This window comes from Felis catus, chromosome A1 (assembly GCF_018350175.1).
Source record: "Felis catus isolate Fca126 chromosome A1, F.catus_Fca126_mat1.0, whole genome shotgun sequence".
Taxonomy (NCBI): Eukaryota; Metazoa; Chordata; class Mammalia; order Carnivora; family Felidae; genus Felis; species Felis catus.
Window position 1 is genome coordinate 82586126 of NC_058368.1, and position 24051 is coordinate 82610176.

General features: G+C 53.5%; 1 protein-coding gene across 4 annotated transcripts in view; it reads right to left on the reverse strand.

Moving 5' to 3' along the window:
• Nucleotides 1-24051, reverse strand: part of RASA3 (RAS p21 protein activator 3) — a 121532-nt gene that overhangs the window by 43527 nt on the left and 53954 nt on the right. For 2 of the 4 annotated variants that reach the window (XM_045056241.1, XM_045056234.1), the window contains 3 exons: nucleotides 17044-17147; nucleotides 7819-7913; nucleotides 571-647 (listed from right to left, as the gene is read on the reverse strand). The exons of 1 other annotated variant lie outside the window; for it this stretch is intronic. In XM_045056241.1, the coding sequence (XP_044912176.1) occupies nucleotides 571-647; nucleotides 7819-7913; nucleotides 17044-17147 (276 nt within the window). Of the gene's footprint in view, nucleotides 1-570; nucleotides 648-7818; nucleotides 7914-17043; nucleotides 17148-24051 lie in introns of those variants that run through there. One more of the 4 variants, XM_045056244.1, reaches the window with a different exon arrangement.

Genomic DNA, 24051 nt, shown 5'->3' on the forward strand with positions numbered 1-24051 from the left:
AGTGAGAGAACATGGTCTTGGCCAGGGTGTGTGTGCCCCGAGGTCTCACTGGGGTAACAGGGCAAGGACCCTGCACACAATGCGAGCTTGTGCGTGTGTCCGGGCATCTCCCAAGAGTCCTTGGCCCCCTCCTCTATGGGATCCGTGACCCTAAATGTCAAGAGCCTCACCCGCTTAGACACGTGCACAGACATTCACACTCACCAAGCGTTGCAGGGTAGATGGAGCCCTGGATTCAGAGTGCAAGGTCTGAGTTCAGGCCCTAGCTCTGCCGACAGGCCTCGGACACACCTCTGCACTGTTTCCTCACCTGTATCGCCCTGGGTGAGACAGCACCCTCTTTGCCTAAAAGTCCCCCTGAGTAAGTATGGCTATTGACAAAAAGCCAAATTCATTACCTCTAGCATTTGCTTTACTGAGGATTTTAAGAACAATGTGCCAGAACCTCTAAAAACACTGTCATTGTGGGGAATCACCGACTTTGGGATTTCTGACTCATTTGTTTGAAAAACAAGGACCTGTCCTGGGTCAGAGTTACTACTTTGCGAAGACCAGGTGTCCATGCCTTACCGCGTGGCCAGCTTGTGGCAGACGACGCCCGTGTCGGTGATGACCTCACTCAGCCTCAGCTCCAGGTGGACCTTGCCCTGAAAGGCATAAGGACAGAGGGTCACGAGGCGCTGGCCACGCGTAGGGAAGAGCTCTCCAGAGTCTCTGCTCATAAACGTGAAGCTGTGTCTGACCGCATGCAGCATCCACAGCACTGCCCCCACCCCACTCAGATCCCAGGGCTCCAGATGAGGCACAGCTACCCCCGAGTTAAAGGGTCCAGCCCAACAGGCACATTGCACTCCCAGCTTTAAGGACAGCAGACCGCTGTTTCAGAAGAAAGAAGTCAAAAGGCACAAGGAACAGGTGCCAGAGAAAGCAGCCTCCCCAACATGTTTGCTTGCTTTTATCTGCGTCCCTTCATACAACAGGTGCCTGCGTCAGACACCTGCCCCGTCGCCTCAGTACATGTGTATGTGTGTCTGTGTGTGTGTGGCCTGGACACCAGGCCAGGGGATCTCAGTCCTGTGCCCCAGGCAGGAAGTTAATGCCCATGGATGCTTCTGAAAGACAGGGGAGCAGAGGTGGCTGGAATTTTGAGAGCAAGACCAGTGCTGTGTTTCTGCCTGCATCTACGTCTCTGCCAACGTCGGCCCAGCTGGAGGACCCAACCAGGTTACCATCAGGGGTCAGGGGTCAGGAGAGGGAAGAGGAGAGGGGACTGCGAAGAAGAGAGGAGGCTGTTCCTAAGAAACATGCAACAGTAGCAAGTGTGACACACTGACATATTTCTAGGAGTACACACAACGTTAAAATTAACGCTCTTTTTAATTAGAAAAGGAGGCTGAGCTGGATAATCTCCAAGGTCCCTTCTGACTGAAACTTCTAGACTCTGCAACTTGGGGAGGGCCCTCTGAAGGCTGCCTTGTGCTAGAAGAATCCAGGGCCCCAGACTGACAGACGGATGGATGGATGGACTGGAGGAAAGCATGGGCAGGACTGCTCAGCAGCGCCCCTAGTGGCCTCCTGGGTTCTCCTGCAGCTGCGGAGACACCTGCACAGGGCCCTGCTTGCCCAGCGGCGTGGAGGCCAGCCTCCCAGGTCCTCTGGCTCACCCACGACACTGACACGGGAGACCTGACGTGCCCCTGATGTGCCCCAGGCACTGCCCTTTCTGGCCCTTCCCTCACCTGCAGGACAAATGGTCTCAGGAAGGGGAAGTGATGGATGATCGGTCCAGAGCAGCATCACACCTGCGTGACCCTGGACAACATCCGGTGTCCAGGGCACTGACCCCGTATCTGCAGAGGCGCTGACGGGCTCCGGCCACGCACATAACTCCAGGAATACCTCCTGAGCACCGCGCTTCCCAAGGGGTCAATGGGCCCTTCCCAAAGCCCTGGGAGCTTCTGGCCCAGAGCGCCCCTCCCATGACAAGCGTGCACACAGCAGGCTCCAGGACGCACACCACCCCATCCACCCAGCCTGGGAGGGGTGGGCCTCGGTGCCGCCGGCTCTGCAGGTGCGGCAAACGCACGCCCACGCTGCCAGCAGTGACCCTGGCGGGCCGCATCCTGCAGCTCCCTTGCGTGGAGCTGGGTCAGGCTCCGGGCTCCCCGCCGGCGCCCTGAGGCAGGCGCTGCCATCTGCCAAGGTGAGGGTGCGAGGCGCAGGCCGCCCACTCCTCCTCGTCGCCCACGCCCCTTCGTCGCGCACGTCCCCCTCCCCCGCACGCCACCCCTGAGCCCCTCGTCGCGCACATCATCCACGCCCCCTCGCCCCGCACGCCGCCCACGCCCCCCTCGCCCCCCCCCGCCTCGTCGCCCACGCCCCCCTCGCCACCCTTCAAACCCGACCACTCAGCAAATGCTCCACCTGAGCGAGCAGAGGAAGGATGTACCCCTAACAGGCTGCTCCCGGTTGACGCCCTCAACCTGCATTCCCAGCCGCGAAACCTTAAAGTCGCCACGGCCGTTCGGGGATCACGTCACTACTTCTGAGAGGCTTCTGACAAGTGGGGACGTGTCCGGGCTGAGACAACCCCACCAATGACGACCCACAGCCCCATTTCCGGTTTGTCCCAGAAGAGGACCCGCACATCCACACGGCGGGCCCCGCTGCTCCGCTGCTGAGCTTCCTCTCCAGGGGGTGCACCTCCGCACCGAGGGGGGCAGACGCTGAGAGGAACACCTCCCCAGCGAGGGGGCAGATTTTGAGGGGAGCACCTCCCCAGCATGGGGGCAGATGCTGAGGGGAGCACCTTCCCACTGAGAGGGTAGATGCTGTTGGCTAACGCATGCTGCCACCACATTCGGGAGACTAGGGAGAGGACGGGTCGAAGTTACACAAAACAGTACAAACTCAGAACATCACTGAAAGGACTCCTCCCCCCTCCTCCCAAAGTTAACGCAATAAATCTGCAGTTCAGAAGTTCACATCCGAAGCCAGACACAGGTTAAGGGTGTGCCCCGTGCCCTGTGGGTGACACACCACCGCCCTCACAAACAACCCGACCACAAACACCTACACGCAGGGGCACGGGGGCGCCACACCCTCCACCCCCCCCCGGACAGACAGGAAGTGTGGGTTCTCCAGCTCGCCTCTGCACAGCATTTGACACCCACTAAACGCCACCCCGCCCTCGAAGAATCTGACCCTGGGCTTGTTTTGATCTCAGCAGAGGCTCCCCCCTTAGAGGCCTAGTCACAGGCCCCACGTGCTGAGCCGAGGGCAGGAGGTGGGGCCCGGCTGGGCAGGCCCCCTGAGGACTCCGCCCAAGGGCCCTGCATCCATGAGGAGAAAAGCCTTGGAGCAGCGCGTTACAAAATGCTGACTGCATAGCTTTTCCCATTTTTATTCAACGTGAACGGTGATAGTAAGAAGTTTAAAAAGCAACTGGGAGATGAACACCCGGACCTGCGGCCCAGCCGCTGCCCATAAACACCCTGTCCGGCTGCAGAGAGGGACCCATCCACATCAGGACCCACCAGGGCGGCCAGTCCTGGGCCATAAATCACACAATGTCTGCTCTTGGATCGGAACTTGAAATACAAATCACTATCAGAAAGACAGCTTAAAAATCCCCAAATATTTGAAGATTGAACAGCATACTTCCAAATAACAGACCAAAGAAAAAGTCTCAAGAGCAACTGAGAGATATTTGATTTTATTTCTTTTCATAAGTGAAAATGAAAATAAAACTTATCACAATGTGTGGGATACAGTGAAAGCAGTGCTTGCTGGGAAATTTATAGCAGTGACTGCACACATTCGAGACAAAAGATCTAACCTCAATAATCTAAGGAAACTGGAAAGAGAAGAGCAAGAGCAGAAATCAACAAAACTGAAAACAGAAAATCAATAGAAAAAAATCAACAAAACCAAAAGCTGTTTTTGTTCGTTTGTTTGTTTTTTAACGATCAATAAAACTGATTAAACCTCTAGCTAGGGGGCGCCTGGGTGGCACAGTCTGTTAAGCGTCCGACTTCAGCCAGGTCACGATCTCGCGGTCCATGAGTTCGAGCCCCGCGTCAGGCTCTGGGCTGATGGCTCAGAGCCTGGAGCCTGTTTCCAATTCTGTGTCTCCCTCTCTCTCTGCCCCTCCCCCGTTCATGCTCTGTCTCTCTCTGTCCCAAATAAATAAACGTTGAAAAAAAAATTTTTTTAAAAACCTCTAGCTAGGCTAAGAAAATAGAAAACACAAATTACTAATAACAGAATGAAAGAGGGGCCATCGCTGGTGCTGCCGCGAAGCCATCCTGTGGGTTTTGAACCGGCGGCTCCGGGGGCACCTTTGTCACACCAGTGGAACTCAGGACAAAGAATGACCCTCTGTGAACGGAGGATAAGAATCTCTCGTATTGTTACACTCTAGCTCCTGGAGGCAGCCAATGCGCCACAAGGATACTAATAATAGAGGCCTAGTGGGGCAAGGACACGGGAGTCCCTTCTACTTTCTGGTCAGTTTTCTGCGAACATAAAATTGAAAAAGTTTATCACCTAAGAAAGAAAATCACAGTGGTTCCCACACATTTTTCTCAGGAAAGCATCAGATCCCTGGCCTGGAGAGAGGGCCTCGACCACGGGCTGCGATGACAGCAACAGACTGCACCCTCCCGGTCAAGCCCCGGTCCGCACGCCTGGAGGCCGGGCCCAGAGTCAGCGCACAGGAGGGCCCCTGGTCACCAAGCACTCGGACCTTGGTGGCGCTGAGAGCAGGTGAGACTCCCGTGAACACAGAAGCCAAGGACCAGTCAGAAACGGCACGTGGAGGCCAGTCCTTGCCTCCCTCGCTTCCCCAAACCCACAGGAAGATTCAGAGCTGGGCCCTCAATGCAGACAGCTGCTGGCTCTTGGCAAGTCCTTCAAGCAGGGTTGTCTGACACAGAGGATAGACGAAATTCCTGGGGTTTCCAGCCACGCTAAAGGTGCTGGAAGACGGCCAGGGTTTGCTGTCAGAGTTTTCTGGATGCACACTTCAACGGCAAGTCTGCTGAGACCACAGAGCACGTGGCAGAGCTCAGTGGCAGCTGGGTGTCCTTGGAGGAGCTGGGGAAGGGTCCCTGTGCCCGCTCAGGTGATGGATGGGGACCGACTCCCTCCCCTTGCAATACGGAGAAGCACCCGTCCCTGCCAACCGTGTGGTTCTGATCCTCTCACCCAGGGTCAGGGAAAGAACAGAGCAACTAATTCTTGTGAATAAAGTGATTTTCCAGAGACTTTAACAAACATCAGTTCCAGAAGGAATCAAGAAATTTTTAATTGCCTTTTCCCCCATTACTTTGATTCCTTGATCTCTTGTTGGCCCCAGTTTTCTGGCACTTTCTTTCTGACGCATGCCTTTACATATGAATTGCAGAACCGATGGATTCAAGAAACCATATACCATCCTCTACCCTTCTAAAAATCGTAAATGAGACATTTCAGGATGAAACAGCTGTAGGCAAAAGATTGTGCTGCACTTTTACGGGCCAGTTTGAATGTAGGAACCACTGCTCCCTCCACAGTTATGACCGCTTCCTAGGCAGGTACTCTGAGATCGAAGTACCCTAAATAAAACCCTCAGCACAGGGCCTGGACCTTGGCGGGCACTCAATACACACAGTCCTTCCTCTGTCTCCCCAGTACCAGCAATACCCATTTGCTGCTCGTAACGCTGATTCCTAGGAAGCTGGCCCAGCTACAGGCACACCCCATCTGGAGGGTGTAAGGGTCGGGCTCAGGAGGACAAGGTCCTGGTCCACAGGCACATGAAAGGCACCAGTTATGAAACAGTCTGGATGCTCCACACAGCACAATACAATCAACACACACACCGCATTTATAAGGTTTGTGGTGACGGAGTGGTTCTGGACCCTGACTGTGGCGGTGGTTGCACAGACTTCCACACACGATGAAATGCACGGGATACATATGTGATTTGCACGTGCACGCACACACTGTACGTGTGCAGACATGTAAAAGCGGTGAGATCTGAGGTCTGTGCACTGCAGAATGTCCGTGTCCCGGCTGTGGCCAGTTACGCGGGATGTTGCCATGAGGAAAATGGCATGAAGGAACACAGGCCTTTCTTCACTTGGTTTTGTCTTTAAGGATAAATAGGAGAGCACACAGTTTGCTAATCATCATTGCCTGTGTTTGCCTGTGTACTATTTTCTGGGACTGTCTATGAATCTGTAAGCATTTCAAAATCAAAAGTTAAGTTTAAAAACAAGGGGAGAAAAAAGAAAAGCTACACTTGACAATGAAGTCAGACTTAAACCAGGGCTGGCCCAGTGTGAAGAATGCAGTGAAGACACATCGTGGCCGGCTGCTGGCGGAGGAGTCCTCGTCACCGCCACAGCCTGTTCCACTGCTGAACAAAAGTCATGGGGAAACCGCCAAATCAAAAGGCAGGAATGGCACGTGGCCCTGTAGCCTTCCGTCTGCTGACGGAAGCACCAGGGCGGCCCGTGTGCTCCTGGTGTTAATTAGCTCATTGTCACTGCTACAGCTGCTCTTGGAATCTGGGCACACACGGGGATTCTGCAGTAGCTGTGTGTCTACTGATTTCTGCGGCACGTGTGGGCCCCTTGGCCAGAATTCAGTGTAAGCCACTGAGACAACATCTTTCTTGGGCTCAGCTCCTCAACCCTTCCCTCCCCCTGCCTCTTTCTCCAAGTCTGTGGATTGATTGCAGGGGCCACCAGGGGCCCCACAGCACACGGAAACTGGACGCTCTGCCTTCACCCTCACAGCTCAACCAAGGCTGAGGGTCTACAAGGAAGTGTGGGGACAAGCAGCCAGCCAGGCCCCCAAATGCCGGGCCAGGTGCCTATGGGTGAGATGTGCCGGGCAGAGCGGGGTCCTCAGCAGCTACCTACTTTGGGGATTCTGTCCGAGGGACCACCTTGCCGCACATCAGGTCCCATCCAGTATTCACAGAACCCCATTTTACATATGAGGAAACGAGGCTTGCTGGGGGCCCCGCCGACATATTTCACTGGTGGATGGGGGCACTGGGCTTGGAGCCAGGCCTGCCTATGCCAGACCCTGTGCTGGCTCCCATATCTTGGCCAAGCCCTGGCGACTCCCAGGACCACTGACAACAGTGCTCCCGTGTCCTGGTGTCGTGGCGGTGCGCTATCCTCCCGCTTGTGGATTGCAGACACCAGCGCGGGCTTAGGAGCTCAGCTGGAAGCCACACAAGCAAGGTCGAGGGAGAAGTGAGGCTGTGGGCCACCCTGCCAGCGTGTGGTCCCAGATGCTTGGTGTGGGCATGGGCAGTGCCCCATCACAGTGACGGGAGGGTTGGGAACTGGAACCCCACAGCCTCCCCAATGCCGGGGCAGGGGGTCAGTCCCTGATGACACATGGCCGAGAAGAGCCCAGGGGACGCTTCAGACGACAGGAAACTCGGTGACTGGTCACTTCCCTTCTCTCCAAACCCTCCTTTGCTACATGTGGGAGCTGGAAATGCACGCGGGCCCTTCTGGCAACTGGGACCCGCAGTGCGAGGCTGTGTGTTCGCTCCTGCCCCAGCTTTGCTTTTGCTTGCCCATATTTTCTGTTCACCTTCAGTTCTGTGTAATTACTGTCCTTTCCAATTTTATGCTTCACACATGTCAAAGTGCGACAATAACCGAAAGAATGAACACGGTGAACAGACCTAGGCGCATTGTGGATAAGAGGACACGCTTGCTAACCATCGCTCCCTGTTAGGATCCCAGTCCTGCATCTGTCTCTGCAGCCACCCCGCAGCCCCTCCCACAGGCCCCACCGAGGCCTCACCTGCACTTCAGAGTCTGCATCCACGTGCTGCAGCTGGAACCACGTGTCCCTGTTGTGGTACTTGGGCAGGTCCTCCTTCTGGATGGCCACCTTCCCTACAACACACACGCAGAAGAAAAGCAGTCACACGAGGGGACAAACCCCCGAAACAATAAGCGGGGCTCTCCACCACCACCGCCAGGCTTTGCAGCGGCATCGTCCAGAACAGGTAACTAGGTAAACCAATAACACCATGCTGTCTTCCTTCCAGCGGGTCAGTACATGCCACATTTCCTCCAGAAAGCCTCACATGGGACCTGGCTGGGGCTACCCATTCTGCTCCTTGATTCGAGGTTTTAGGAGAAGAAAAGCCTGCCCATCTGTCTGGTCCCAGGGAGCTCAGAACAGGCTGCCTCAGAATAGGCCGCTCTGAGCTGGAGGCAAGTGAGTGAGCTGGAGGCAGGTGCAGGAAGAAGCCGTCCCAGAGCTCCTTTGGCTGCCTGCCCCCCGCAGCCCAGGAAACGTCTGAGGAGCAGGGGCTGCCGTGGACCCTCGCCCAGGAGGTGTTATGGTGAGGAGGTCAGAGGGGTGCCCCCAGGATGGTCCTGCACAAACAGCCCTAACTCCACTAACCCCCATGTGCTCGCCTCCCAGTCTGCCACCCTTGGAGGCCCAAACTCTTTCCCCCTCGTCTGGTCGCTGCTCTGGACACAGACCATCCAGCCTGCTCTTGGAGTAAGCCGTCACTGAGGTGTCCCCTGCGTGACATATGCCACAGGTGTTAACTCTCTTGTTAAACTCTCTGTGAGACCAGTGTCACAGGGAGAACCTCGGTGGGCAGAGAGAAAGGTTTCCTCCAACCTGGGACTCCAGACCCCATGAGACTTACCCACTGGGCACAGAGGGGTACTTGGAAGGCAACATACGTGCCAAGAAGCCTGTCCAAGTGCCAGAGGGCTGGGACCTGGGGACTTGGGACAACTGACTCCCACCATTGCTGCCTTCAGCCGCCATGCACCTGTCCATTGGCCATTCATCATTTCGGCCTATTTGTGTGGCTCCATATTCCCAAAGAGAAGGTCACAGCACCTCGCACCTCCCAGCCGGAAAACAGCCCTGGGAAAGACCCTGGAATCATGCCACTGGGCTCACTGGCACAGCCAGCACCAGTGTCCCCCCGCCCCCCGAGAAGCAGATGCAGTGGCAATGCCACTGACTACCTGGACCCCACCGGTTCAGCTCTCACCTGGAGTACCCTGCACAGCCACAGACCGCACGACATATCAAAGCCACTGCTGGCAGTTGACAGGTGGCCACGGAAGGGAGAAGACAGACAGCGAGAGGCAGGTGCAGAGCCAGAGACATGCAGCACACAAAGGCGCCACAGAAATGCAACAGAAGCCCAACTTACAGGCCACGTGGGATCCCCTCCAGCAGCATCGTCATGGGGCAGGATGGCTCCCTCGGGACCCCCACTCCTTCCCCACCTCGGTCCTCCCCACCCCCAGCACCTGGCCTGCTGGGTCTCGGGCCTCCGACCACCCCCCACCACCCCCACACATGGCCACCAGGCAGACTGGAGAGAAAACACCATCCTTCCTCTCTGCAGCTCCTGCAGACCGATCCCTTTTCCTCGCCACGGGAATGTGATTCTGAGTCCATGGAATAAAGCCATGTGAAAACAATTCTTGGAATTGAATTGAGCAATATATTTCATTGAAAAAAAATAAACCTTCAGACTGTGATTAGTGCAGCTGGATGGGAGGGTTACGTGTGAGGTTTGAAATTTTAAGTAACTGCAATGTTTTTATGAGCTTTAGTCGGAACAGGGAAGAGCCGCGTCTTTAATGCTTATGTGAACCCTACAGCTTACACATCCAGGCTTACACAGTATACTAATGTGCCCTTTTTAAACGCATATATTAGAGTTTCTAAGTGCTGTTTGGAGACAATACCTAACCTACAAACTATAATATCTACTTAAATGTGTCCCCATCTATCTGAGTGACAGCAAAAGGTCACTGAGCCACTCTGGGCCTCACTGTCTCACAGTGGTGGTGCTGCCTGCCTTAACACAGTAAAAAGCCCAGGCTTATTTCCTCTCTGGGGTGCTACACCTGTGAGGGTCTGTTCAGAAGACAGCATATGTCAGGTGGCACAAGAGGGCAGGTGACGTGGAGAACCTGGTACAGAGGGTGAGAGGACGTGGGGGAAGGTGGATACAGAAACCTGCAGGAAGATTAAGCTGACTTAATGAGGGACAGACAGATGCTTCCTGAAATGAGCCGGCGGCAGGGATGCTGCTCGTATCACTCTAGTTCACCCCGGCGTCCTAGCTAGTGCACGGAGGCAAGAAAAAGAAGCAAGGGCACGTACCCTAGAAAGGAAGAAATGTTTGAAGAATCTATAGGAAAAGATAGTAGAACAGGTGTGTTCAGCAAAACCACAGAATGCAAAGTAATACATAAAGATCAATTGTACTTGTGCATGCAAGCAATGAGAACAAAAAGTGAAATAAAGGGGCACCTGGGTGGCTCAGTTGGCTAAATGTCTGACTCTTGATTTTGGCTCAGGTCATGATCTCAGGGCTGTGAGATCGAGCCCCACATGGGGCTCTGCACTAACAATGTGGAGTCTGCTTAATATTCTCTCTCTCCCTCTGCTCCTCCACTCACACACTCGTGCCCTCTTGGTCTCTCTCTCTCTCTCAAAAAAGAATTGAAATAAAAAAAAAACAGTACCATTCACAAAATGATGCTTTTATGGCTTGTGCCTCTGGTGTGCTACCTAAGAAATCTTTGTCTACTCCATCAAAACCATAAAATACATAAGGATAAATACACACACACACACACACATATGTGTGTGTGTGTGTGTATATTTATACATATGATGCGTAAACTGAAAACCTATCACAAACGCTGATGAGAGAGATTAAGAGAAGACCAAGCATGTGCCTTATTAGAGGGTCCAAAGAGATGCTAAGATGTTAATTCTCCTCCAAATTAATCTACACACCTACACAATCTCAGTGGTGTTGGAAATTGAGAAGTGGATTAAAAAATGTGAGTCACAACTCGAAGGGCCTAGAACAGCAAAACAAGTTTGGAAAAGAACAGTTGACACGCCCACACCACTGACTTGAGACTGGATTTGAGGCTACAGGCGCCGAGACAGCGGGCACCAGGGCCAGGCAAGGATCACAGACCAACGGACCAGGACAGAGGACCAGAAACAGACCCGTGCATATGAAGTTGGTGGTTTTCAGGAAGGCATCAGGGTAACTCAATGGATAAACCATTGCTGGATGGTCCTTCAGCAAACAAGGGTGCCACAACCCGACATTTACGAGAAAAAAAATGAACTTTGTGCCACGTGTGCAATTCACCTGGAATAGATATAAATGTAGGAGCTAAAACCATAAGCTTTCTACAAAAAAGAAGGAGAAGGATGAGGAGGAAATCTTCACAGCCCTAGAGTAGGCAAAGATTTCTTAGATATGACATCAAAAATATAAACAATTAAAGAAAGAATTTTGACTAATTGGACTTCATCAAAATTAAAAACTTCTGGCCTTCAAGAGACACTGGTAAGAAAATGAACAAAGGGAAGAAAATATTTGTAAAACAAATGATCCAATGAAGCACTTGTATCCAGAATACACAAAAAACTTTAACAACTCTGTAATAAAACAACCCAGTTAAAAGGGCAAAAGATTTGGACAATTCACCAAAGAAGAGATACAGATGGTAGACGTATGAAAATATGCCTCATTCTTCATCATGAAAATGCAGTAAAAACCGCAGTGAGATCCTACACACATATTAGAATGACAAAAATGGGTTAAAAATTAAAAGTGCCAACTCTGAGTGTGTGGAGAGGCTGTGTGGTTCCTGGGGCTCTCACGCAGCTGCGGAGAATTCAAGATGGCACAGTCATGGAGGAGCACAGTGTGGCAGTCTCTACCAGGGGCAGACACACACCACAGCGGAGGGGGAACCTTTTTCCTCCTACCCTTCTAGGTTCTCTAGGGCTCTGCAACAGAGGAAAGATGAACAAGAGAACAACAAACAGAAGTTTACCAACATGTCTCTCAGATCTACATGGGGGAAACTCAGCAGTGCACAGGGACTTGTGCTAATGCAACATCTTAACCTGAAACAATGACAAATTTCAGAGAAGAGACACCAAGGAGAGGCCTTCAGGTTTCCAGGGCACAAGGGGTGAGTAGAGAGAAGGGTGTCACGTAGACCCCTCTGGTGTCACCTTGAGGCTAACTCTAGGGTCATCTCGGTGATTAACTTCTGGCCAAGTTCATGTCCTACTTTTAGGGCAGGCTGGAGATCTTTTCTTGTGCCTGCTTATTCTCAACTGCCTTCAGCTCAAAGTAATCCTTATGCCAAAGTGTGTATTTGGGGATGGCAAATTCTGCCATCTTTCAACACTTAGACGCCCTGGCAATCTGCCTCTTAGGAATCTTCCAAGAGAAACAAAAACACGTGTCAATATAAAGACCTGGTATAACGATAAGAATGTTGCCAGCAGCTTTATTCACAACCACTAAAAATTGGAAACAACCCTCACTTCCATCCAGTGCTGAAGTGGTAAATAGCAGCACATGTGTACAAAGGGATGCTCGGTGAGGGGAGCATACTAGATGAAGGAAGCCAGACATGGCGGCCCACGTACTGTGTGGCTCCATTTGTGTGACATTCTGGAAAAGGTAAGACTGTAGAAATAGATGCCACATGCATCGTTGCGGGCGCTGAGGGTATAGGGAGTGCGTCAAAAGAGGCCGCAGGGAAGCTCTGGGAGATGGAAAGAAGTCTTAACTGTGGACCATTAACACGGCTGTCAACACCTGTCAGACTCCACGCCTAAAGGAGGTGCATTGCACCGCATAAAAATTATACTTCAATAAACCTCGTTATAAACAAAAGAATAAAGGTCTTGTTTCTGCCTCTCCCCTTTGGTAGAGAATCTGGAGGAAGCTGCTGCCAGTCCTGGGCTGGAGGGACAGCTGGAGAGACAGTGGTTTCAGCCAGGTCCCCCAGAGGAAAAGGGGCCTTGGGAGGACCCTGGGCAGGGGTGGCCACCAGAGCCAGAGGTGGGAGAGTGGGGAACGCCCCAGCCTCTGCCCCACCCCCCAATCCTGCCAGCCCAGACCTAACTGGAGGCTGGGTGGGTGGAGGGGGAGAAGGGGAGCCCAGGAGCGATCCAAGGGGCACAGGGACCGTTCACTAGAATCCCCCATACCAAGTAGCATGGACTAAACACACTTCCTTGTTTTGGTCACCAAAACCATCAATGCCGTTCGGAGCCTTGGTCTGCACCACAGGACGGCTCTGTGTTGGTGCAATTCTACCCCAAAGGAGAGCAGCCACACTTCAGTGTGTCTAGCAGCCGCGTCCGGGTTAAAGGACATCCCCTGTGCACGAGAAGCACTGAAAGCAGCTGCTGGACCATGGCTCCTCAACACGCTCAGGCCGCTTGGCTGGAAACCCTGCTTGATATCAACTCCTTCTGGTGCTAACCTTCTCTGGCCCAGGAAGCCCCAGGCTGCCGACCACATGTGATGTAGGGATCGCAGCTGATGTGCACCCTCCCGCGCAGGTCACTTCCAGTTACCCCCAAACCCACTCTGGATGTTTCTCGCCTGCAGCTGACCTTCAGCCCACGGGGGCACAGGGTGGACTGGAGGGAGGGCACCTGGACCAGGTAGCAGCACCCTGTTCCTGCAGCTCTGGGGTTCTGTAATCAGCCCTCGCTATTAAGCTCCAGAGTCTGGACTATGTGTTTCCAGTGGGCACCTCCACCGGGACACACGTGCGGCACCAGGGAGCCTGGAGGTGAGTGTGGTTTCCTCCAGGTGTGCGATGCCATCAGACCCGACATCAGAAACCCCAAGAAGCCAGTGACACTGTGATTGATCCCATGGCATGAATTTATACTCTCATCGTGGTAACAACATAATCACTAGTCCTAACTTTAGTCTCTCCCTGGAGACCCAGGTCGTTGATTATTTCTACAGCTGCAAAAATGGTGGCGGGGCATCGACATCCAACTGCCGACATAGTAGTTTCAACGCCACCAAGACTGCTAAGCCATTATGCTGCTGGTTACCTTTAAAAATGGCAGAGGCCCGGGGCGCCTGGGGGCTCCATTGGTTAAGTGTCCGACTTCGGCTCAGGTCATGATCTTGCAGTTCGTGGGTTCGAGCCCTGCGTCAGGCTCTGTGCTGACAGCTCGGAGCCTGGAGCCTGCTTCGGATTCTGAGTCCCCCTCTCTCTGCCCCTCCCCTGATCATGCTCTGTGTGTCTCTCTCTCAAAAATAAATAAACATTAAAACAAAAATTTTAATGGCAGATGCCTTAAAGAGACAGCTTATTTGATTATTTTGAGGAGACATAACCAACAACCATTTGAGCAGTTTCTCTGATTGAAATGTGAAAAAGTAGGGCACCTGGGGGCTCAGTCAGTTGTAAATCCAACTCTTGATTTCAGCTTGGGTCATGATCTCACAGCTCTTGAGTTCGAGCCCTGCATCAGGCTCCATGCTGCCATGAAGCCTGCTTGGGATTCTGTCTCTCCCTCTCTCTGTCCTTCCCCTGTTCCTGCTCTCTCTCTCAAAATAAATACACAAACATTAAAAAAATTTAAATGTGCAAATATAATTTTTTATCCTTAAGATTACCACTCAAAAAAGCTTTCCTATGTCTCCAAAGATAAATCAAATCTTCTTCATTATAGTGTAATCTGAGTCAACACGGAAACCATCTGGGAAGCCTCTGGGTACTGGATGACATCTGATGCTCGGAATGAAGACCTATCACACACCAGCAGGATGAAAAGGGGATCCAGAGCGAGAGCAGATTCTGGGGTGATGCGCAGGAGACCCACTAAAGGGTCTTTGGCAGGGAGGACCAAAGCAGGTGCGGACACACCCCCTCCTCCCATGCCTCTGCTAACACTGGTAACCACTCCCCTACAAAAACGACAGGAGATGCTTAGCACACGTGCTAGCTGTGCATCTTCAGGCAAGTATCTTACCCTCTCTGAGCCTGCTGCTTCTTCTTTAGCAAGTGCAGGTGGTACCTAGTTCCAGGGGTTATGCCCATGAAAATACTGGCACAGTGTCTGGCATGTACCTGCGTCCAATACATGTTAGTTTCCTTTTAACTGTTAGGATCAGCTAACAGTTGAGGAGCCCCACAAAATCATGGAGTTTCAGGCTCAGCCCCCGAAGACAGGCTGCACACGAGCTCATCACCACAGGCTAGTCAGATGTCAGGAAATGGAGGTGCGTTTAGAGCCTTCTTGCGTTAGGAAGGTGTGGCAGGCACCCCCATGATGGTGGTGGTCTGTGTGGATGCACAGTGGGGGCCGTGCTTGTGTGTGTGAATGGAGACAGAGAGGCTCCTGTGGACATTGAGAGGTTTAGTCCAGATAATAATTTGGGTCAGATTATGAAAGGTCTTCAATGCATGCTACGGAGTACAGACTTTCCTCTCTGAGCCACATCCAGCAGTACAGCTACAAGCTTGACAATTCCTCCCTCCCTCCCTTCCTTCCTTTCCTTCTCTCCTTCTTTTTCTTCCCTCCTTTCTTCTCCTTCCCTCCCTTTCCCTTCCTTTCTTCCTTGTTTTTTTTTTTAAATATTAATCAGGCTCTACAATGGAAGCACGTAGCCCCAGAAAAGGGTTTCTTCAGGAGGGTGAGTGTCTATAAAACACTGAATTTCTAAAATGGGATAAATATAATGTATGGAGGTACGTTATATTGTCTTTCAACAAATGTTTGGTGACTGTCTCCCAAGCCAAAGCCGGATGTTAGGGAGAGACTCAACAGTCACTGCTGGGTCTAGACTGTCCTGAACTTTCTCGTAGGTGCAGAGGGATGCCAGTGGTCAGCTGCTCACAGGGAGGAGGTGCCGATGGCCGGCATGAAGAAAGAGCAGCTCTGGAAGCTGTGGGAGAACAGAAGGATGGAGGGAGAGAGAGGCAAGCTCTGCGGCCACGGTCCAAGCAGAGTGCAGAGGGTCGGGGCCACCCCTGGGATGGGAGAAAAGTGGACTCCAGGGTAGTGCAGGGTACTGGGTCTCGGTGGGTCAGTCAGGAAGGTGAGGAAGGGGCAGGTGTGGGTTTTACCTGGTGATGAGGAACCTTGGGCCACCACCAGTTCAGCATGACAACCACAGGGGGCTGTGGGGCAGCCACACTGAAGGCTGGGCACCAAGGACGCAGCAGAGAAACAGCCAGCTGGGGTGGCAGCTGGACAGCATGAGGCCGGAGGCTGCGGAGGTGGGTCACTACTGCCTCAGGGCTACTGGCTGGGACAGAAGTACCCCTCATTGGCTGTGCAGGTGACCTTCTCCGCAGCCGGATGCCCCAAGAGAGCGCAGGAGAGAGGCATGAACACTTCATGATTCAAATGCTCTATTGCAGAGCTAAGTCCCCCAAACGCCGCCCCAGGAGCAGCCATGGCCACAACACGGGCATCACATGGGGCCTGGAATTCAGCAACTACACTTGTGCCCACACTTAGCCTCTCAATTCCTAGTTTTCATGCCACAGGAACATGAACAGGGTTTTCCTGGGACAAGTACCCTCTTGATTGGATAGGCCCTCCTTCCTTTCCAGCAGTACTCCCCTGAGATGCTTGCACCTCTGAGAGCCCCAGTACTGTCCCAATCCCCATAGAGGGAGTCAAGAGTCAGGGACAGGGACAGCCTGGGGAAGTGGGAGGTGTCCTCTATACACTGGTTCCTCAGAGGAGCCCTTGGAAGTCATTTGGGGACAGGCTAGGGGGTCTCTGTACCCTGACTTTGAAGGACAGCTCTAAAGCCTTTGCCAGTGTGGCCCGGTGTCTGCCATGTGAACTCATGGTGTGAAGTTTCTCTACACGCTGATGGGTAGGAGGGACTTAGGCAGCTTGTCCTTGCCACGGACGACACAGGAGGCCCATCCAGGGAGGCCCGTCCATGCCACAGAGGACTCAGGAGGCCCGTCCAGGGCACGGGGGACTCGGGAGGCCTGCCCCAGCCACCTCGCCACAGCTAGGCCAGCCCCATGATCACTGCCACTCCCCACCGCCACTCTGCACGGCCAGAGAGGCCAGCCCAAGAATGCTGATGGGCACCGCTGGCTCCAAGCAGAGGACCTGGAGGAGACACCGGTGGCTGGCCAGAATGAGATCCCATCCAGAAGAGGCAGAAGAAGTGAAGAAAACGTCCATTTCAGTACCTACCTATGATGGAATCCCTCCGGAAAACATCTCTATCGAAAATGTAAAATGACAGATGCCGAAAATTCCGAGGAATTTCGCAGTAGAAGTCTTCTCCGTAGAAAGGGCTGAGAAATAAACAGAATGGGCTCTGTTAGACTGTGGGGGCCACGGCCTTGCTATCTGCCGGCAGGTGTGGGAGCCTGAAGACTGAGCACCAGCCTAGGGCACACGTGTGTCACCTCACCTTTACATGTCACACTGCACGAGTGGCCTGCTATGCTGGCGGGGAGCTCCACGCAGTAAGAGTTGCACCCACTGTGTGTGCCCAGGACCGCTGCAACACTCTGAGTGTCTGGGGCAGCAGCTGGCAGGCCCCTTTTATGCATTCAAGGAAAACTCGGTGTCCCAGTTTCAGACCATGCCCCTTTTGTCCCAGAAGTCGGGGTGAAACCCATACTTCTCACAGGGGAGAGGACACCTGCCCACCAAGCTGAGCCTCCACACAGACCCTGTGCGTGAGTCACTGCGCAGGACACTCAGTTTGGGCAGAAAGCCAGAGGCCCTGTCATTAAACAGACCCCAGGTGCTCTGGGTGGGCAGGGCTGAGGTCAGCAAATGTGGCTTGTGGACAGAGGACGTACACTGAAAACAGCCCTGCACCAGGCCAGTTGCAGCTGCTGACAAGGTGGTCAGCAGATCACTGCAGCACACACACAGCCGCCTCGGACTTTGGTGTGTCCACCCCACGCATGCTCACGGCTAGGGTCCACAGCAGGAAACATAATCAGTCAAGGAAGAGCTAGAACAGCGTGCTACGTTGGTTAGAAAACGAGCCACGTTCGCTCCTGCTCAAGCTGGAAAGGTGAAGAGGGACAGTGGTGCCCGGAGTGGAAGTTTACAGGGAGGGACACAGACGTGCCCTGGAGAAAAAGGGAGGGGGCGGTGTCAGCTCACTCATCGCCAGTCCTGAGATGACCCCCACCCCACGCTTAGGCATCTCTGAAGTCAGATGTCCCCTGCAGACAGCATAAGGAAGGACTGCTCACACGTTAATTAGCCGTAACAAGACGGTGCCTCTCAGAACTGACCAATGCCACAGGCCCCTGGGATACGGTGTTTCTGTGGCACAATGTGCCGTGGTTCCATGTGGCTCAGTTGGTGTCTGCTTCTTACCATTCCGCTCCAGCAGGAAATAATGAAATATCCTAAAACACAGGCACTTGACACGTCAGTCAAAATTACCCAGCTCCTGAAGCTCATGGGCCTCATCTCGACTCACTCCGTAGTTGGATCAGCTCAGCATGGAAGGACGGACAGACAGAGCGTATGGGCCCTGGGATCAGCTCAGCATGGCCCAGTGGCCCCAGAAGGATGAAGCGTATGGGTCCGTGCTGGGGCTAGAAGGAGACCCCATGAGGAAAACAGACCCACGACTGTTGGTTTGTTGATGCCAGCCCCCCAGGTAGGGGATGCACCATTCCCTGGATGGGGGGCAGAGGGTGTGGTCAGGCCAGCCCCCCAGGTTGGGGATGCACCAGCCCCTGGATGGGGGGCAGAGGGTGTGGTCAGGCCAGCCCCCCAGGTAAGGGACTCACCAGCCCCTTGGGGCGGGGGGGGCAGAGGGTGCGGTCAGGCCTCTGTCCTCTCTGCATGGCTGGGACAGGCTGCCTGAGTCCTGTCCCAGGCTCATGCTCGACATGAGGCAGAAGCGAGGAGCAGGACAGTGCCTTGGCCTGGGCCCCCAATCCCAGCATGTGGGACTCTGGTGTTTGCTCTCCACATGGAGCCGTCTTCACTCAGGCTGCAAGTCAGAACTACCTGCACAGGCTTGGAGAAAACGTGGCTGCCCTGGCCCTGTCCCCTGAGAACCCTCTCCAGGGTGAGGGGCCACAAAGCAGGAATCTTTAATCCCACACCCACATGAGTGTCTAACACAAGCTGCCAGGTCATTACGGTCTCTGAACCAACCACACGTTACACATGGGCAGCATACAGATCCCTTCAGTGGTGCAGAACCGCACCTTGTACCCTCGGGCACGCCACGCGGGGCCAGGCTTCATCTTAGAGGCCACAGGGAGCCACACTCCAGGTGATGCCCGGCCCTGGGCAGCAAGCCCGTGCCCTGAGGGGCTGGTGGCATCTGATAGAGCCCAGGCCTGTGCTCCAAGGCTCTGTCTGCAGGTACTAGGTCCCCAGTGACCACACCTGTCCTTCCCCAATGGAGCAAAGGCACCCAGGGAAGACACTGCCTTCCCCGTGTGTTGATTCCTAATTAGACTTACACGGATGTTCTTGGAACTGCCCTGTGCTTTGCTCCCTTTTGGCCTGAACTGTTTGCTTTAAAAAACACACATATTTGTGGATAGGAATGTTACCTATAACTGTTAACTAAAAGCAAGAAATAGCTTTTTCTTCTTAAGAATGAAACTGTATTGAGAATTTTGCATTATAAAATCAAAAGTAGGCTCATGAGGATGGCCAGAACTGAAAAGACAGAGAACAAGTGTGAACCCTGACATGTTGCCTGCAGGAACATAACACGGGGCGCCACTTGGGCAAACAGTGGCAGCTCCTCAAAGTGGTAAACAGAGTAAGCATGCGGCCCAACAACCCCCATGCCTAGAGCAGGGGAAACACACGTCCGCACAAATACTTGCACATGAAAGTTTACAGCAGTGTTCGTACCAGCCAAAAAGTGAAACAACCCAAAAATCCGCCAACAGAGGAACGGATACACAAGGTGTGGTCAGTCCACACAGGGGAATATCATCAGCCACGGGAAGGAGACACGATTTGCCACCTGCTGCCACGTGGGTGCACCTTGAAATCATGACGCTCAGGGAGAGAAGCCACAAAAGGCCACACACAGTGTGATTCCATCTGCATGAAATGCCCCAAACAGGCAAATGTGGGGAGACAGAAAGTCTACCGGTGGCTGCCAGAGAGCAGGGTACCGGCAGGAAATGGGGGGCAGCAGAGGGGATGGGCTTCTTTGAGGGAGACAAAAATGTCCCACATTGACTGCGGTGTGAGCTACAACCCCAAATACACTAAACCCACAGAGCTGTACATTTTAAATAGTTGTATGGCATGTGGATTATGTCTCAATAACGCTATTTTTTAAAAAACCAAAATTTCAGGGGCGCCTGGGTGGCTCAGTCGGTTAGGCGTCCGACTTTGGCTCAGGTCATGATCTCACAGCTCGTGAGTTCAAGCCCTGCGTCAGGTTCTGTGCTGACAGCTCAGAGCCTGAAGCCTGCTTCTCATTCTGTGTCTCCCTCTCTCTCTGCTCCTCCCCTGCTTGTGCTCTGTCTCTCTCTGTCTCTCAAAAATGAATAAATGTAAAAAAAATTAAAAAAAAAAAAAACAAAATTTCAGGGTGCCTGGGTGGCTCAGTTGGTTAAGCGTCCGACTTCGGCTCAGGTCATGATCTCACAGTTTGTGGGTTCGAGCCCCACGTCAGGCTCTTTGCTGACAGCTCAGAGTCTGGAGCCTGCTTCGGATTCTGTGTCTCCCTCCCTCTCTGCCCCTGTCCCCACTCGCGCTTTGTCTCTGAAAAATGAATAAATGTTAAAAAATTAAAAAAAAAAAAACAAAATTTTAAAAATACATAAAGAAGTCAGAAAGTGAAAGCCAGAGTTAGCATTATAGGGGATATCCTGCTAGATTTTTCCTCTGGAGATATATGAATATGGACCAGAGGCAGGTATAGATGGGGGTGCATATTTTTATTTTTATTATTTTTTTTTAATGTTTATTTTTGAGACAGAGAGAGACAGAGCATGAACGGGGGAGGGGCAGAGAGAGAGGGAGACACAGAATCGGAAGCAGGCTCCAGGCTCCGAGCCATCAGCCCAGAGCCCGACGCGGGGCTCGAACTCACGGACCGCGAGATCGTGACCTGAGCTGAAGTCGGACGCTTAACCGACTGAGCCACCCAGGCGCCCCAAGGGGGTGCATATTTTTAGATAGAAGTGGGATTACACGATGCATCCTGATACACAGTCTGCTTTTTCCTTTGATATCATGCCATGGACCACTTTCCAAACAAGTACATAACAAGTCTGCCACCAAAGAGCACCTGAGGTGTGAGTGAGCACAGCAGCTTGATTCTCCCTCGCCAACCCTGACGGGCGCGGACGCCTTCCTGCCTCACCGTCTGGAGCGGCAGCGGGGGGGCTGTGGCTGGCCACCTGCCCGAGAAGGACCCCCACGGCAGAAGGGTGCTCGCGGTCCAAAGGTTGTAGTGCGGAACGCCCCTCCAGAAAGTGGGGACAGATTCAGCCCACACCTACCCACACGATTCTCAGCAGCATTCACAAACCTGGCTGGTCTGATGGTAAACTAAGCATGCTGCTTCCGCCGGCTCAACAGCAGCCACACGAGCATGAGCGTGTCCGCTGAAACGCCTCTGGCCCAGGCTCTCTTAACACCCATCTGTGTTCAGGATATTCATCCACTGAGAACTTTCAAATTTGTGTTGCAGCTTAGGAGACAAAGAACTGACACGCAGCACATGAGAAATACCTTGTTAACTGGAAACACCACAACGTGGTTAATAGTATCGGTCATCAATGGGCAAGGATGGGCGTGTGGTCCCGCCTTTTCCGAAATGTGGGAGGGACCCTGCCCTCAGGAGCTGAGGCCGCCCAGGCAGCAAGGCCTTTCAGAAAGACCAGCTGTGGCACTGTGGGGGCAGGACGGTGGACGGCAGCAGACCCACGCGGGGTGTGAGTGGGCCGGGCCTTGCCGTCAGTACCCCTCCCCTGATTGTCCCCCAGCCCAGGACACACTGGCATGGTCATCCGGACAACCCCACCCCCTTCACGGGCAGCAGAAGTGGAAGTGTGTTTGCAAAGAGAAGGAAACTGAAGCCTTCTCCATCCCTGCCCTTCTCTGTGTGCCCGGCAGGACAGTATCTGCTTTCTGGTGAACTCAAAGGGGCCCCAGCTCCCAGCCTCCCCTTCCTTCCCATTAGTGTCTTAACCTGGGGCATCTCTCTGCACAGACCCCACTTTGCCCCGACCAAGGTCAGCAGCTGTCAGACGTGCGATTAATGCCCCACACAGTCAGCCCGCACTTGCAGCCTCGGGGCTCCAGAAAAGCAGCCCAAAGGACCCGGCTTGCCCTAAATGCTGCTGCCTGACGGAGGAAGTCATGCATGCCGCGGCACCCACCTCTGAGGCTGGCCAGGGTGACGAGCTCTTTCCCTCAGTAACAGCAGGAGAAACTCGGATGGAGCTTCACAGCATCAAGGGATCGCTCACAAACAAAACACCTCCAGACCAATCCCCAACAAGGAGGAACCACCTGTGGCCCCTCCGCTCCTCCCACAGCCCAGCAGTTCACACGGGGCCTCGGCTGGGACCCGTGGGAAACCTTGCGCTTGTCCCTAATTTCCCAACGTCCAGGGTGGGGGCAGGGGGAGGGGCAGGGCTGCCTCAGCTGGGGTCGCTGGCAGATGTGGGGGAGACGGGAAGGAAAGAATAAGGAACGCCGCCCTGAGTGACTCCGTGAGACGTCCATTCTTAGGACGGTCTTTGTAACAGTCTGAGTGATGGATGTGCCACGGAGAAGGCCCGTTGAGGTCAGAGCACCCGGAAGCAACAGGTCCGGGCTCCCAGTGGGAATGTGGGGCCCACCTCACGGCCCAGGATGAACTGGGAGCCAGGCGGGCAGAGCAGGTTTTCTAGAAAGTGCTGCAGCCCATCTCCAAACAGCTCTGAATTCAGCTAATAAAACGTGCATGTGGTTAAATCATTAACTGAAAGCTAGATTAAAATTTCATTAAGCCAATTCATTGCATTTCATTGCATGCAATTTCATTGCATGTGGGGTCACACAGCACTCTTGCTGCTGGGACTGGAGGGGTGGAGATACGTCTCCACCAGGAAGGAGAAAATCAGATCAGTTTTCGTCCCAGTGCTGGGTGGGCAGAAGTGTCCTGCCTGGACCCCACACACGTCACCTGGGTCAGTCACTGCCTGCACTGGCAGTGCAGCACTGAAGGGTCCACAGTGGCTACTGCCGACCACAGGGACACCGAGGACACTCAAGGGTGCTGGCCTGGCAGGTGGGGCCGGAGGGGCCTCAGGTCAGCACTGGGCAGGCACGGGACCAGGCAGGAAACACACGCAGGGGGCTGTTCACACTCTTCCCGCAGCACCAGGACCCAAACTAGAGATGTCTCCTGGAGCGCCCCAGAACCGGGTGAAGGTGAGGGGAGGGAACGATTCCCTGCCTGGAGCGCCCCTGGACCGACCATGGTGGGGGGGGACGGTTCCCCGCCTGGAGCGCCCCAGGACCATGGTGGGTTAGGATCCCTGCCTGCAGCACCCCAGGATCTACTCCAGCTGGCAAGAAATGTCTGGGCCTAAAGTCCGCATTTATGTTCAAAAAACTATTTTTTTAACTTTAAGTGGAGAAATTGGAGATAAGAGTAAACGTCAGGAGAAAATGTTACGCATGTACCCTCATGAATCAAAGTCAGTGTCTGCTCACCAACAACTTGGTCTTTACTGACAACTTATAGAAAATGAAGTGTGTCTTCCCAAATCACAGACTCCTTCCCGTCCCTTTCAGATTCAGCATCTGGGGTCTTCCCTGGTTTAGTCACCCCCATCACATTGCGGTGCTGTCTTCTGAGCAATCTGTACCTTTCGGGGTGAGCAGAAGACGCTCCCGGGTCACAGGCCCACGAGGCACACACGCACCCACTCCATCATCTTGCACTGGGACGTTCTCAGCAAGAAGGATGTGAGGTGCTGTCACCATGCCCATGCCCGCCAACACGATAGCGAGCTAGCGCACCTTGTCACTTGGCTCCAGAAAGTGGTTATTTTACTGTCTAACTCCTAACTTTATGTAAAAAAGCAAAACCAAAGCATACAAACAAAAGAACAAAAATACCTCCCCAGAATCCCACTCTCCCTCCCCCACAAATAACCACATTGACATTTATGTCCATATATTCCAGACCGTTTGGGGAACACAGCCTTGTAACCTGCCCTCACGACTCAGCAAACGTTA